This window comes from Salminus brasiliensis, chromosome 5 (assembly GCF_030463535.1).
Source record: "Salminus brasiliensis chromosome 5, fSalBra1.hap2, whole genome shotgun sequence".
Taxonomy (NCBI): Eukaryota; Metazoa; Chordata; class Actinopteri; order Characiformes; family Bryconidae; genus Salminus; species Salminus brasiliensis.
This window is the reverse complement of record NC_132882.1, coordinates 22,750,113-22,766,531: the sequence shown is the minus strand read 5'-3', so window position 1 is coordinate 22,766,531 and position 16,419 is coordinate 22,750,113. Positions and strand designations below refer to the sequence as shown.

The following is a 16,419-nucleotide window of genomic DNA, read 5'->3' as shown; positions in this document are numbered from 1 at the left end:
GTAATCCTTTAACTTTGAACCAGCAAACTGTGCTTCCAACTGTATCTCTAGGATCTCAGTGCCTTTGCTGAATGATCTTTTTTTAATCAGTGATCTCTTCTCTAAACTTTTTGGACAACTCTCTTTTCTTAGCCATATTTCTAACATGCAATCAAATATCACAGTCAGCAAACCCCCCTAGCCAGGCCAGGTATTTTGATGTGTTTAATCTCACTTTAATCTTTATTTCCAAGTATTAATTCCAATTTTGAAAGCCAATTACCCAATCCCAGTTCATCTGGACTCTGCCAAGCACTAGCAAATGCCCCAAACACTTGGAAGGTGAAGACTGCCATGCCTCCTCTGACATATGTGACGCCAGCCAACGGCTCTTTTTCGGACTGCCGCTGATTAAGCATCACTAGGTGCGCTCAGAGGAAACCACAGCTCTCCAGCTCTAATACAACAGCTAATACACACCCGCGCTGTCCAACATTACAACAGCAGTGATGTGGGGAGCAAGTGCAATCCATCCACCTTGAGCGAGCAAAGCCAGTTGTGCTGTCTCGGACAACAGGTCCACCAAAGTTACATAGTGCAGTAGCAGCGCTCCGGACTCGGGGTGTTAATAGCAGAGACACGATTCTCCCTATTACAAGTCAGCATACCATCAAATTATTCTGTTATTTTAAGGTACAATTGCAACCCAATGTTGTGCATGTGCATGTGTCTACCTTTGTATGGACATCTGGACATAGAAGACTGAATATCCATTAGCACAGCTTGAAGCTATAAATGTTATTTTGGTACCTGTAAGATACACCATTTCTCTGTGTGGAGACTCCATACCATACACACATTGTGGAACAAGGTCCTGAGTGTATGAAAAAGCCAAAAGAAACAAAAAAACAGGAGCCAGAGCCCTGACCAGGCAATCTATTGCAGACATTAAGTTTGGCTCAGGGGTGTCATTTGTCACAGCCACATGTGTTGTCTGTGAAACAGCGCTAGGAGAGCACGGCTAACCGCGTTACATGCTGGAACCAAATTGCCAGTGTCCCCGTAGCCCACCAAGTCAGCATCTCCTGAGCCAAGCGGCAATACCATGATCGAGTAGAAGCCACAGGCAAATGGGCATTCGCCCCTGAATGAGGCACAAACTGAACCGGTTCAAGCGCGCTTATGGGAACGAGTTAGAGAACACGGGCTCATTTTCAACAGTTCTTTATGCTGAGGCAAAACATTGTGTGTGAGAGCGCTGAGAGACGTGAACATCGAGAGGCAGAAGCTCTTCTGTAAAATGCATTTATTTATTTATTTTAAATGAAGGGTGGTCCCTGACCTTTGCACAGCACTATAACAACTACACATGTATAAATAGGCCTGCACACATGGAGTAGGTCTACCAACAGGATATCTTTCGTGGAGGTCACAGACCAAACAAACGTCCGAGATGCGGAATAAGACACATTTACTACTCTATAAATTCACATCATAAATGTCACTGCACTAATCAGCAGATGAGTGGGGTCATGGCATTTGGCAAGAAAAGTACAGGATCATTTTGTGCTTTTCCACTGCCTCCAGACCGCATGTGTCACTGTGTGCCTGAGAAAGTGAACAAGGTGGCGGGTGTACATACGAGAAGACACTCTCTCAGGGATGACGGATTTATTTAAATGGAATGTCAGTGACTTTCAAGAGTACTTCAAGAGTTCAGCTGAAAATAAGGAGGCGTGATTTATTAAAATCTCAGTTGGAAAAGGTGCCCTTAAACATAGTGGTGCCAAAAAACTGTCAAGGTAAAAAAAATAAAAAATAAAATAAAGTAAGGAGAAATCAACAGACCATTAAGGTTTCAAATTTCTTCACCCAGGAAACTTCACAAGACATCCTCAACTATTAAAAAAAAAAATCTACAGCAGAGACAGCCTTGGGGCTGTTCAGGCAAAAAAGTTATACCTAAAATAAACTCCTTTCACACAAAAATGGCATTACGTAAGTGTTTAAAGGTAACCCGTGTTCCCACCTGCCACAGGAGCTACAATTACTGTAAATGCTAACCATTACAAGAAGGACCACTTCCACTTCTTAGACAGGGGTCTCTGTGCTTTTTATATCCTTCTTAAGAACTTACCTTTTATTTAAACAAGCGGTGGAAATGCTTTAAGAGCAAATCAACCATTACCTTAATGCAGACGTACATTAGCAACATCCCAGACTAAAAAGGTGCTACAAAGGGTTCTTTGAGTGCTACCATTGAGGAACCAGTTTTGTAAGAGAGGTGTGTGTGAGAAGAACCTTTAAATTGGTAAAGAACACTTCTTTTTTTTTAACGCTTAAAGGGTTCTTCTCATACACACACACATTTTTTTTTATGAAATTGCAAATGGCTGTTCTATGGTATCACTTGAACCTTTTATAGAACCTTATTGTAAGAATGTACAGCAGGGCTCGCATTAGGCAGATGTATATGTATTTAGGCTGTGATGCATGTATTTACTTTATTTTATTATTCACATAGAAAAATGTTACAAAATAATTGAGGAAAACTCTAAACTATTTGCCATAATACAGGTTCTTTAAAACCATTTCAACACGACAAGAGCAAACAATGCAGTTCAATTACTGCAAGCTGTCAGAAATGTGCCCCATACACTGCCTCATAACTCTGAAATAGTCATGACATCCAGGCCAATTCTCCTGCAAGAATGTGAAATAAGAGCTAAGTGCATGTACTGAGATGCACTCGGGAGAGCTTGCAAAGCAATGTTGAAAAGACAAAGCGACTGGCCAAGATCACACGCCAGGGGAGACCACGCATTCTGGCAACTCCGAACATACCGACTAATTAGCTGCTATTACTATAGTATAATTAGTTTAAACAGAGGAGTAACACTGCACCACAAAACATGATTTCTTAAAAAAAAAAAAAAAAAAAAAAAAAAAAAAAAAACACACAAGAAAGAACATGTGTAATATTAGTTTCAGGAAGAACAGCAGTTGCACCCAAAGGCATTTCAGAATCAGCTGAATGAGTCCTGATCATTCTGAACGGCTTCATCTTCGCAAGTAGGCCACCTAGACAAGACAAAACATACACAGTTTTACTGAGCATATCTAAAGCAGCACAACTTCAGTCCAAAGCTCTAGTGTAGGAACACCTTAACTGAAGTCCACAGATAGTGTTTCCCTGTTCTGTGATGTCGGTGCGCTCTGGAGATCATAGATTGCATAGTTGGCATTTTTCCTCTCCCATTTCTTCCACTCTGTTTACTACAACACCTAGAACGGTTTCATTAATTTTTAAACACGTGGAACATTTTCTTTGCTTGCTTCTTATGGACAAACCACACAGAGCTCTGAAACATTACACAACTGCACCACATGCAAACTCCAGTGGTCCGAGTTTGGTTTAATAGTGGGCCAGTTCCGAGGGGACAGAGGTAACTTAACATGTTCACATGTGCAGAAGAAACCGAGACTCCTGGAACAGCCCAAGTGTGAATATATTTTAGAGAAAGACAACTGTGGGTTACTGCAGCATAACCTGTACATGTCCCTTTTCTGAAACAGGTGGCCTAGATGGAACTACTATAAGCAATCACACTGACAAATGCAAACATGCTGAGGCCTTTTTTCAGGGTTAAAATTCATACACAAGCACAAAATATATAAATAAAACATAAACAGGTCCTGGAACTGCCCATCTGCCATGAGATGAGTGTGTGCCAAGCAGACGGGAACAACATTAACCAAGGTAAACTCATGCAGGGTCTGCTTCACGTGATGGATGAGGGGTAACTTGAGCTCAAGGATCAAACTGGGGAGCGAGTTACTTAAAGCCTATTACTTTTTACAAGGACAATAATCCATGCCCATTAGAATACAGCCACAGAGGCAACCCAAAAGAGGGAAACAGCAGGTGTAAGACTCATTTCAAAGCCCTAAAGGACTATGATTAAATTTACAAAGCAGTTGTAGATGGTTTTGACACCTGGTACTTTAAAGTAATGGAACTGAATTCACATTAATAAATATAATCAGTAATATTTTTCCCCCAAATGCCAGGCTGTTGAGTCTTAGACTGAACAGAGCCTAGTCTGTGTGTGGATTATAGTGTCCTGGCAGTGATGGCATGGTCTTGGAACGGCAAAGGCTGCCAACCTGCATGGACTTTTGATGGTTCTGGTATTTCCTTATCTGCACACTCCAAACTTGGCGAAGTAACCAACGAATAGTTTTCCTTTTTATGAAAGAAGCTGACAGGCTGATGCACTGCGGGAGAGGAAGTCAGTTGCTGAAAAGAGTGGAACTCTTGATGACGTTTATATATTATAAAAATAAATAAATAAATTAATTAATTAAAAAAAGCTTCCAGCACCAGCAGTGTGACTTTGCAGAGAAGATGCTCTGACGAGTATCTAAATTGGTCTACACCAAAACTGAAAGTGAGCCAACTTTGTACTGAACTCAGCCGTTAGCCTGTGTACCGTAGCCAAGTTAACGGTTTCCAGTAGAACAGTTACTTGGCAGTATTGCATTGGTTCTTTTTCATTTCAGTGGCAAGTTTCCTGCTCACAGCTTTTACAATCCATGTGCTGATAAATAATAAGTGCTTTTATTGATGGAAGAAATGCTATTTTCTGCTGTAAATACTTTTCAGTCCATTAGTCAAGGACCTCTCAAGCAAGGTAATGCTTGCAAATACTGAGAACAAAGTGTTCTTATTGGAGAAGAACTTGAGCTTCCACTAGAACACAGAAACTCACTCCCTCACACACACACACACACACACACACACACACACACACACACACACACACACACACACACACACACACACACACACACACACACACACTTCTCTCTTGGCCGGTCCGAGAACACAGGCGGCTTCAGTACATCACTGCGGCTGTTAAACGCTCGCAGCACATGACTCACATTCACAGTGGCCCTCCAGACAGAGCACTCAGCTCCATCTCCTGTAACTGAATCTGACCTCCGTCATTTGATTACCCTGGCCCTCTGCCCAACGCCATCCCCACCACCCAACCCAGACGCAACTGTTAAAGTGTGTAAACTCACAAACCGCTTGCCACAACTTCATTGGACACTTTCCCCTTTATCCTGCCTGGCCATCTCAAGCTCACCTGTCCTTTCTGGGTGGACCGAGTCTAATGAATATGAGTGTGGCCATTGTGTGGCCTTACTTTCAATGCAATGGTCATATCCATACAGCCTGTTTGTGGCAAAACAAAATCTATCCATGCAAATGAACATTTTTCCAGTTATTTCAGCCCCCATTTGGAATTCTAATGGCCACCAGCACTTACAGAATCACAGCAGGCAACGCTACAATTATTGCTTTATCTGCCAAAGACGGCGCGCCTCTCTGTGCTAGAGGAAAATAAATGGAAATGGGGTTTTTCATAATACACGTGGACAAAAAACTGCATCTCAGCATCAGCATTATGACTGTTCCCCCTGCTCAAGCCTGGAGGCCTCCTCATGCGTACTAGTTACGGAAAATCCAGAGACAAAGGTTTCTGCCATTAATTAGGAACCTGCCTGGAAGGAGAAGAAGCAGATAGGATGGTAAACACTTGAACCAGGGGCTTTGTTCCAGATACCTGGCTAATAGGCTGTGCATTTCTCTCAAAGAATGTGTAGGTCTTCTTCAAAGGGCATGTTAGATCTCAACTACTGGGAGTCTTCAAGTGTCAGGAATAGAACGTTTCTCTTTGCTATTCAAAAGCACAGTCAGATGCTTCTACTGTACGTATTTGGGATGGCAGTTATGCAAGACTTCTAAAGGTTGGCAATTACTGTCAGCTGTGGTAAAAGCCCAGTACATTGCACTTTAGGCCCAACAAACGTTCATTAATTGTAATTACACTCCAATGCAAATCTACACGTAGAGGGAAGGCATGACAGCATTCTGTATTTAATCAAGGCTGAATTACCACAATGGTCTTTGGGGCAGTAGCTCTGGGGCCACAGGGGTCCTGCAGGCTTGACTGCAAGTGGAATAACTGTGATGGAAACGGCAAAACATGTAGATGCTTACACAAAGTTTTGTCCCTGTGAATCAGGGGGTGTCAAATTGGGTTTCTTCTGGGCAAAGTTCTGCAGAGATTAGTGTGCCTTTTCACCCTCTGTATTCAGCTCATGAGGGCTTTGCTAATTAGCTGAGAAGTTGAATGAGGTGTGTTTAATGAGGCAGAACCCTAAGCTCTGCAGAGGTCTGGCCCAGACAGAACCAAGTTCAACACTTCTGTTGTAAATTATTTGTAATTTTTTAGCTTCACACTATATTTATTGACACTCTCGTTCTTAACTTTAGACACTACCACTAGCGTAGCTACACAGCAAAATGTTCAAGCCACTTCAACTGCTTAAAACTTGATGTGAAACATAAAACGTTCTGTAAACTCACTTACAATCAGTCCCAAAACTTGCACAAGCATCTCAGATTTATGACACAAGGTTCATGAAACAGCCAATAAAAATGCTGATCAAGCAATCATGTCAAGTGCTAACTGACTGGAATATCTGATTGGATTAATGGATTAATGGAGTTTCTATAACTAAAACGGTTTTCTTAAACACCTGATTGTGCCAGTGTTTATTATACTTTGTTGGCCTGTTAATATGATCTACATAGCTTTGTTATTATTTTTTCTTGATTTACATCTTTTTACACAGAAAATATTCTAGAGGGATCCAAAAAAAGAAAATCGTTCTAGAAAGAGGACACAAGATATGCAGTACTTGAATGCATTTATTTAGTGTTTTGTTGTTCTCTGAGGTCTACATACAAAGTATGGGACATAGAATTGTAAATGGCTGTGTAAAACTACATAGATTTCACCAAACTATGATTTGGCCCTAGAATAAAACACGAATTTCCTTTTATAGTGGGCCTTTTGCAATTATTTTGTAATTATAAGTCTTAACAAAGAGTGCTGATATTCTATTTGTGTGGTGTGAAGTTAGCCATCTGAAAGCATGGTAATGCTGGTTGTCTGGAGTTAGCTTTTAGCCTAGCTGCTTACATCTTTGGCTTTTGCTTGCATGCACACTGCTTTTGACTATTCTCAGGCAAAGCCATGGTCACAAAGCCTTGTTTACACAGCAACTAATATTCAACTCCTATAAGGGTCTGCTGCTAATGTTCTGCTCTGCAGTGTTACTGTTGGGTGAAGTGGGAAAGACAAACTAAATACTATAGTAACAAAAAGCACCATAGTCTCAGGAGGCGACCGTTGTTCTTTAAGGGCAAGAATGCTGATGTGTAAATTTTGGGGGTGTTATGGGGGTTAATGAGTCAATACTGTTCTGTAACAGTTGAAAAGAGATTACATTTTTAAATGCTTAGCAGACATAGAACAGGGTATAAATGTTGATTATATAGCAAAGAATCAACCATATGCAGATTGGAAAAATAGATATAGAAATATAGATAAAGGACAAAAGAAAAAAAATGTATACAAATACATTAAATATAATAATATACATATAAAGAAATACCAGCTTCTTAATTCATTAACCAGAAAAGTAACTGAATGTGTTTTTCAGTAGGTTCATAACTGTCAAGTTTTTCAGAAATGATGTTGCAAGTAGCTTGCAACAGGCAAGTATTAGTATGCAAAACTTGCCCAACAACACTGCACATCCCTCAGGAGCCATTACAGAAATGAACATCATAGTTGTCATGAAGAGAGAAGTACTCTAAAGTTAGATCAATTTATTTCACGGTTTTGTAGAAAGCTTTTAATTATTCCCTCAATTCCCTCTATTATTTCTGCATTCAACTACACTGTAAAAAGACCAGGGCAAGAATAAACTGTGCAATCAAAGAGCAATAATTCTATTAGTCAGATGACCAAAAGGCAATCTGGGGTTGCACGCAGTAAACAGGTGTCTGCAGCTGCAGCCTAAATCCCCTAATACAGCCCTGTATGAAAGAGCTGTTCGGAGATAGGCTTGCTGGTTAAGATGTGGTTGTAGTGGTCTGAGAGAAAAAGGGTTAAGGGAGCTCTAACCTGATAGGAGTTCATAGAGCGCAGAGAGGTGGGCAATGTGCTGGTGCATGTGGTCAGGAGCTGCAGAACCTCCTCACACGTGCTCTCAGGAAGGGCTAGTGGGTGGACGCTGATATCCTTTTCCCAGGCATTAACAGCCCTATGGAGAGAGAGAGAGAGAGAGAGGGAGAGAGGAGGAAGGAGAGAAAGGGGGGGGGGGGGGGGCAAGCGAGTGAGACAGAGCGGACGAGAGACACATAAATTCTATTAATCTGACAGTTTGAAACATTACAGTTTTAATCATGTCACAGCAATTTGTCAGCGGGGAATGTTGAACAGAGAACGAGATTGAGACACAGGGAGAGAAGCAGAGAGATTGATGTTCTGCCACACGTAATGACAATGATCTATTCAGGACATTTCGGTGACATTTAGCCATCTGTGTTTCACAAAACTCTGCTCTTAAAGCAAACTCGTTCCTGAGGCTCAGAGAGAACTACAATGCCAGCAAAAAAAAAAAAAAAAAAAAAAACAACGATCACATTTGTCATTCTGTACTTCTTCAGTCACTTCAGAAGTAATAAGGTGTGTAGTGTAGGACAAATGTGCGCAGAGATGTTCACTGAGCCCCCTCAGCTACTGTCAGTGTTGAGTGTGTAATGAAATAAATTACAATTACTTTTCTCAAAGTGTATGATTTAACTTTTAAATTGTATTATTTATTACTCCCTGGAAAGCATTTGCTCACTACTATGGCGTTTTAGCCAAAAATCACACCAGTAAAAGCAAAACGAAAGTCTTACTAATTTGTTTACAAGTTGTAAACTCAAATTCAAGATTTCTGATATCAGCTATCAAATGTCTTTTTTATCAGTAATAATATCAGATCTACAAAGTCATTCTAACTAGTCATATTACCAGGACGACAGATCAAAAATGTATTTTTGACTAGTCATATTGTACCATGGCTTTACATTGAGTTTCACTCTCTTACCTATAATTACCTATAATCCAGTTATTCAAATTCAAGATCTCTATGTTAGTCAAAATCACATTTACAAGAATATATCATCCTAGTAACATGGCTAGTCAGAGTGGCTTTTTAGATCTGCAGATGTGACATTAACTGATTATCAAAATGAGTTTATAGTAGTAAAAACTGCATTACAGAGATCCTGAATGAGTTGTACTAGTAAATACCGAGTTAGGACTTGGGCTGGTCCGTTCTTGGCTTTGTAGGCCAACGTCAGGGTTTTGAATCTGATGCGGGAAGCAGCTACTGGAAGATAGTGAAGAAAACGCAGTAGTGGGGTGACATGGCTGAAGACGACCCGTGCCGCTGCATTCTGGATGAGCTGCAGGGGCCTGATGGTGCGCAGAGGGAGACCAGCCAGAAGAGAGCAGTAGTCAAGTCTGGAAGTGACGAGAGACTGAACGAGCACCTGGGCGGCCTCTCTAGAGAGGAAGGGTCAAATTCTCCGGATGTTGTACAGGAGAAATCTGCATCACCGAGTTACGTTTGCGACATGACTTGAGAACGATAACTGATCATCCATGAATACACCAAGGCTTCGAGCTTCTGTAGAAGGAGTGACCGGTGAGTTCTCAAAGGAGATGGCAAGATCGTTTTTAAGTTCAGCTTACTTCAACATTATGCTTTACAAACCCAAACACATCTGTATCAACTGGAAAATACTAATTCAAATTCAGCACTGTATTCAGAAAGAAGTCACAATTATTTTGCCCACCAATCTGATCTGAGTCTTTTAATGCAGAGTATCATCCCATATCGATCTGATCTTTGTGTTTATATAAATAATATTCAGCCCTGAAAGGCTGAAATGGGGAGGCAAACTCAAGACATTTGGGCTGGAGTTCAGGGTGGCTTTGTTGTTGGAGTGTGAATCCGAGCCAACCGCAAGCTTGTAGTGAACCAAGTAGTGAGTCGAGTAGTGAGCCAAGCATGTAGTGAGTCTTCGTGAAGAAGAGAGGAGAAGGAGTGGAGGTGTGTCAAAAGTTGTCTGTCACTAAGGGCTAAGGGAATGAGGAGGTGGGGTCCAGGGCGTGGCCTTTCTCCCGGAATTAGATTATGTCTAAACTCTACTTTGTACTGATTATAAATGTTACAGAGAATTTTATGATAACAGACCAGTGATGGAAACCAACCAGACGCCACTACCTTCAGACAATCTCGCAGAACTCTTTCCATACGCAGTCTGAATCCACTTCCTCCTAGCCTAGAATAAGTTTGCTGTTTGGTGCAGAGGTCACTGCAGAGCTGACAGCACAGATCCTCTTCCACCAGACGCATAATGTAACCAGTTCAGAAAAGCAGACCTCCGCAGCTTGAATAATTAGAGTGATTCTGTCTGAGAGGGAGAGAAGCTGTCGGAACAGGAGTTCTCTCTGTACAGCAGAAAAAAGGAAAAAAGAATTGACACAAGCTCGAGTCGTACTGACCTGCTTGTGTCAGAGAGACAAAAGGGGTACATTGTGCACACCCACAAGCTTTCTAAGGACCACTTAAGCATCATCAGGCCGCAGGAATCTCCTGCAGTGCCTTTTCTGCAGGGTGAACGAGTATTTGTGGGTAGGAGTAGTAGGTGTAAGTGCAGGCGTAGGAGTCTGCGTGTGATCTTAGAAAGCCACTTCATGCGCCACACAACGCATCACAAAGCAATTTATTTAGCCCAGACAGAGTTTAGACAGGGAGCATCTTCATTTTCTAGTAAGATGGTTCATTTTAAATAACAGGTCTGTCACTGTTAATGTTAGCAACTGAGTTATTAAAAGATAACTCAAGATCAAAAAAAGACGTGACCTATAGATTAGAGGCTTAAGACCGGACGGTTGCTGGTTTAATTCCCTGGTTCAGAGTAGTGGAGGTTTAAGGAACAGCTCTTTCTCCTACCTCAACATGCACAGCTGAGGAGCAAGGCACTATACCCCCAATTGCTTGCAGGTTACTAAAGTGTCACCCACTGCTCTGTTCTCACTGCCCTATTCACTGGCATGTCACCGCTTTGGTTTTTGTAACATCATAAAAACAACAAACTCAAAACAAGCCATTTTTGCTTATTTATATGTGGATATGGTGTATGGATTTTATGATACATTTATTACTGCCTTAACTCATTACTGCTAATTTATTGAGAATCTAACTTTTTCATTTTTTTTTTTTTGTTTTTAAGCTTAACTGACCTGCTGTGAAAGGCCAAAACATTAGGGGTGTGTATTGGCAAGAACCTGGCGATGTGATACGCCTCATGATACAGGGGTTATAAATTAATGTTTTTTAAATCTACTTTAAGGTAAAAAAAAGGGGTTCTGAATACAAGAGTACAACACTGCTTTCTAGTGGTCAGGGTTTACATATAAGAAATTAACCACTGTCTGCCATGAATCTCTGCATGTAAACAAAAAAATTATTATTGTTTGAGAATCGAAACAGTACTGCAAAACAATATCGCAATACTTCACTATATCGTTTTTTTTTTTTTTTACACCCCTACAATACACTGAAAGAAAAACATCCCCAATAGAGAAAGGCTTAGACAAAATTTATGGCTTACTCCTGGTGCTTGCCCTGAGTGCAAGGGAGGTAAAGGACTTTTACGGCACAAGCTGCCAGGCGGGATTGATGCTCATCAAGATGGTGGTCACTGGCGGAGATGAGACTGTCACTGCTCCTGGCTTTCTCAGAGAATGAAGCAATCAGAGTATCCGTGTTCAGAAGCCAGAGCTGTTGATTTAGGAATGAAAAAAAAAATTAAGCTATGTAAGCCTACATTCAACTGGAGGAGTACGGGAACAGTCATTTGTCATTGAATATAGGTGTGCAAAGGACAGGGGTGGGGGGTGGCTGGGGAAAGAACGCACAGTAAAACCCACTACCAGCTGCAAAAGCAGATGAAATTGGAAATATAGTCTTACCATGATCATAGCTTTGCCACCTGGAGTCTGGATAGAAAAGCGAAATATGCTTTGAGCAGATGACAGCTCGAAGAGTCTTGAAGCAAGGGCCCTCTCCAAGAACTGCTGCCTGAATCAGAAAATAGCCAGAAATACTTATCCATAGGTCTGGGCTGACCAATATATACACTATACTTACAATGACTTTTTGATTTCAATATCACAGCAATTTTAAATTGCTTCAATATTTGTTTTATTTTTTATGCATGTTATGCACACACACAGTTGGACTACTTGAAGGTAGCTGCAGTCATGCAACCTCTCTTTGTTTTGAGTATGATAGAGTTGAGCCTGAACAAGTATTCAACTCAAGAGCAAAACAGTAACCTTGCGATGCTGCAAAAGGGACCATACAGTACAATTTAGCTTGTAACGGCACTATCCTGCACATGTATGTAACATCTGTATTTTACATATACAGTCAAACCAGAAAGTCTGCACACCCTTTTCATCGTCGCCTTTCTACAAATGTTTAACTGGTCATTCAGGTCTGGACTCTGGCTGGGCCACTCAAAGGGATTCATAGACCTTCACAGACGCCACTACTTTGCTCTTTTGGCTGTGTGCTTCAGGTTATCCTTCACCCCAGTCTGAGGTCCAGAGAGCTCTAAAGCAGATTTTCTTCAAGGATCTCGCTGGACTTGGCTGCATTCATCTTTCCCTCTATTGGAACTAGTCGCTTCGGTCCCACTACTGAAAAACATCCCTGCATCATGATACTGCCACTGCCATGCTTCACTGTAGGAACGGCATTAGCCAGGTGATGAGCCGTGTCCGATTTCTTTCAGACAAGTCGCTTGGCATTCAGGCCAAAAAGTTGCTTTTTGGTTATCAGACCAGAGAATCTTGTTTCTCATGGTTGATGAGTCCTCTAGATGCTTCTTGGCAAACTTCAAACCTTTACTTTACTAAGGATTGGCATCCGTCTGGCCACTTTACCATAAAAGCCTGATTTGTGGAGTGCTGTCTGGATGGTTGAGCTTCTGAAAGGTTCTGCCAAGACCACAAGGATACGCTGAAGCTGTCAAGAGTGACCCTCCTGCCCACCTCCCTGGCAAAGGCCTGTCTTCCCTGATCGCTCAGTTTGGTCTAGACGGATTCTTGGTGGTTCCAAACTTCTTCTATTTATGAATGATGGTGGCCACGGTGCTCTTTGGGACCTGTAAACCTGCAGTAATTTTTTTGTACCCTTTTCCTGGGTACTCTGCCTTGATACAATCCTGTGTCTGAGGTCTGCAGAGATTTTCTATGACCCTACTGCTTGGTGTTTGCTCCGACATGTAATAACTATGGTAGATTTTTATTAAGTTAGCAGAAATGTCACTTTGTCATTGTGGGCTATATTGTGTGTTGAATTTTGTGACACAAAAAATAAACTCAATCTATCATAGAATAAGTCTGTAACATAGTAAACCGTGGAGGTGAAAGGGCTGTGCAGACTTTCCAGCTTTATCAATATAGTGTATTTTATAGTGTAGGGTTTGTCTACTCTTTCTTGCAGAAATACAGGCAAGTCTTTACCATTTTATTCTGCTCTGGATAAGAGCATGTGTTAGAGTCAGGCAGGGTATAGAATTGGTCACCACCTCAACTAGCATTAAGACCATTAAAGATTATTATTCCTAAAAGGACTGTTACATTGTATTTGTTCTTATTTTAATTACCATTTTAATAAAAGTTTAGCTGTTTCCGACTTCCGAGTGCTTCAGACTAAAAAACATTCTTTAAATCCATTTCAGAAAGAGTGCAAAACATCTGACAGTAATTAAATATTAAATAAAGGCTGTTTTGCTGAGTATAAACACAGTACTTACCTATGTTGTGTAACATCACACTCTTCATCTTTAGTTTGCCTTACCACCATTTCAGTTATATAGAATTTGAACACGTCTGAAACAGATGTACAAAATAATGTTTGTTGGCAAATATCTCAATGTGATTAAAGTTTGAGATATCCATGCTAGCTAAAAGCTAACTCTAGGCTACATTCTCCTCATCCAGCTTACAGAGCTCATCAAATTCGTTCAAAGGGAAACACATATTACAAATTAGGAGACTGTAATAGCCAGAAAAAGCAGAGAAATCACGTTTTTGTGCCTTTTTGAGCCAAATGCTGCAAACTATTTGCAACTTTTGTCCCATGATCAGCACTTTAAAACACTTTTTTGGAACTGTAGCTTGACTATCAGTTTCCAGTATTTTGGTCTCTCCCCATAGAGAGAGACCATGGGGTCTCTTTCTATGGTATATATAAATATCCATTCCCATAGAAAGGTCTCATATCACTGGAAATAACTGACCAGTGGTGTTATAAATATGGACGCTAAGTTAATAGGCTTGCCTATAAGAAAAATTGGCATGATTTGTTCTGAGGCCAAAACATAGGATTGTAATCTGTCCAAGTTACATACTTACTATTTACTAAGGACAATTTGCAATATTTAATAAATGCATCAATGGCATCTCTAATACATTCAAAAATAGGCTATGAAGTAAGGATTTGCTTAGACAGTATCTAAATATCTGCTTCTTCAAGGCATACTTAAAGAAATGTTGTTTTCAGCTTGGTTATGTTCTGTAGCTTTCGTTGTAATTGGATTTTCTTATAATTACATTCCTGGACTTCAAAATAACCGGTTCGACATTCGCATTTCTTAAGAGTCTAATTATAATGTACAATTAAAATCCAATCAAACGCAGATAACTAGTCCATTTAGTTTTTTCCCCCCATTTTATGGCCAGAGAACACCACCAATTTCCTGCAAATTTAAGATAACTGATATCACAATCTAATTTACAGTATTCATGTTCTGAAAATCTTACCTGTCGTGACTGCCTCTCCTAACACTGCAGAGCACTTCCTACAGAAGACCCCCACAGTCTTGTGGCCAGGTGTCTGCTGAGAGACACAGACACAAACCAAAATAGACAAATGATCACAGCCGCATTTAAACCACATGAAGCAGAAATCAATAAGCAGAGAGGAACCATTTACTGAAGTAAGGGATGAATCAGGCGTTTGAACAGCGACGGGCTCCTCTATCTCACTGCTGCAGCAGCCGAGAGAGCCACAGTCAGCCCACAGAGTAAGACAGGGAACGCAAAATCAATCGTCCTGAAGAACAAGTTGAACTTCGCAGGCTGGCAGAGGCTTTTATAAAGGTAGATTGCCACGCCGCCTCCCTGAGTACCTTTCATAAAGAAGGAAGACTTGCTTTCTTCCCACTCCTGTCAGCCTAGAGGCAGTGTGGATGGAGCACTGCGTTCCTCCAAACAAAACTGAAAACTCAGCAAGCGAATCCGCCAGAAAGAGTTCTGAAAGACTGCCTTTGACGAGTTGCCATATTCGTGGAGTGTGGAGTCAATTAGAGTACATGAAGTATAGTCTTACTAACTTAAAAAAAAAGGAAGCACAGTATACTGGCAGCAGATCTATAATCTGCAGGAGTTATTATCGGTCCAATACTGGAATTACAATTATAACCTGCCGCCCAGTTTTTGCTCACACACAGGCTGATGCTGAAAAGTTATAAATGTCAGCACAGTGAAAGTTTCTCACTACACTTTTTTATTATTTTTATTCTGCACTAATATACTCTAATATACGCCAAAAGAAATATGCCACACACACACATATATATATATATATATATATTTATTTTTTTTTGACACGCACAACCTGGTTGCAAAACGTTACACTTTGAATTTGCATTAACTTATTTTATATTAACTTATTTTAAAAGACACAGAAAACTAGGGTTGCCACTAAGGACTATTTTTCTACCAATTATTTTGTCAGTTAGCTGAATAATCTTAATTATTTTTAATTTCTAATTAATTTCTTTTTCATTTTGACAAACTGTGAATAAAGGTGCAGAACTGTAGGGTTTTGAACCTACAGAACTTTAAGAACTTCAGCAGAATAGTCAGCAGTGCAGAGGGGTATTTATAGAGTATGTGATCTATTGTATTTATGCCATTCCCTACACAAAGAAACGTACCTTAAAGTAATGGCTGAACAGAGTAATTAGACAGTATTATCCAGTCAAGCCCAAAGCGTACACACACACACACACACACACACACACACACACACACACACACACACACACACACACACACACACACACACACACCAGCTCCATGGTGTTTGACTGTGTGATCACTTGGTGTTTACACTGGGGTCTTTTTTCTTTTTAATACCATGAAGAAATAATCATTGTTTTTGTTTGTTTGTTTTTATTAAACTGTAGCTCGAAATGGAGCAGGAAACAGAAACAGCTGATCTCATGGAGCAGTTACGTAGCATTAATGAGGAAAGGTGTTTGTTATTTGAACGATTGTTTTAGAGACCTTTTTCAATCATAAAAAAAGAAATGTATAAAATTACAATATTGATGCTGATGCATTTCTTTGCCAACACGGTACCATAATGCAAAAA

The 16,419-nt window shown here is 40.5% G+C and overlaps 1 protein-coding gene across 4 annotated transcripts in view; it reads right to left on the bottom strand.

Annotated features, from left to right (window-relative positions):
- The window catches only part of ube3d (ubiquitin protein ligase E3D), a 39,954-nt gene that overhangs the window by 17,235 nt on the left and 6,300 nt on the right, over window positions 1–16,419 (bottom strand). Inside the window, exons 5-10 of one of the 4 annotated variants that reach the window (XM_072678854.1) lie at window positions 14,802–14,877; window positions 13,793–13,868; window positions 11,940–12,048; window positions 11,579–11,748; window positions 8,028–8,166; window positions 1,636–3,060 (exon numbers count right to left, since the gene is read on the bottom strand). In XM_072678854.1, coding sequence (XP_072534955.1) covers window positions 3,040–3,060; window positions 8,028–8,166; window positions 11,579–11,748; window positions 11,940–12,048; window positions 13,793–13,868; window positions 14,802–14,877 — 591 coding nt within the window. In that variant the 3' untranslated portion in view covers window positions 1,636–3,039. Of the gene's footprint in view, window positions 1–1,635; window positions 3,061–8,027; window positions 8,167–11,578; window positions 11,749–11,939; window positions 12,049–13,792; window positions 13,869–14,801; window positions 14,878–16,419 lie in introns of those variants that run through there. The other 3 variants (XM_072678855.1, XM_072678851.1, XM_072678852.1) reach the window with 3 other exon arrangements.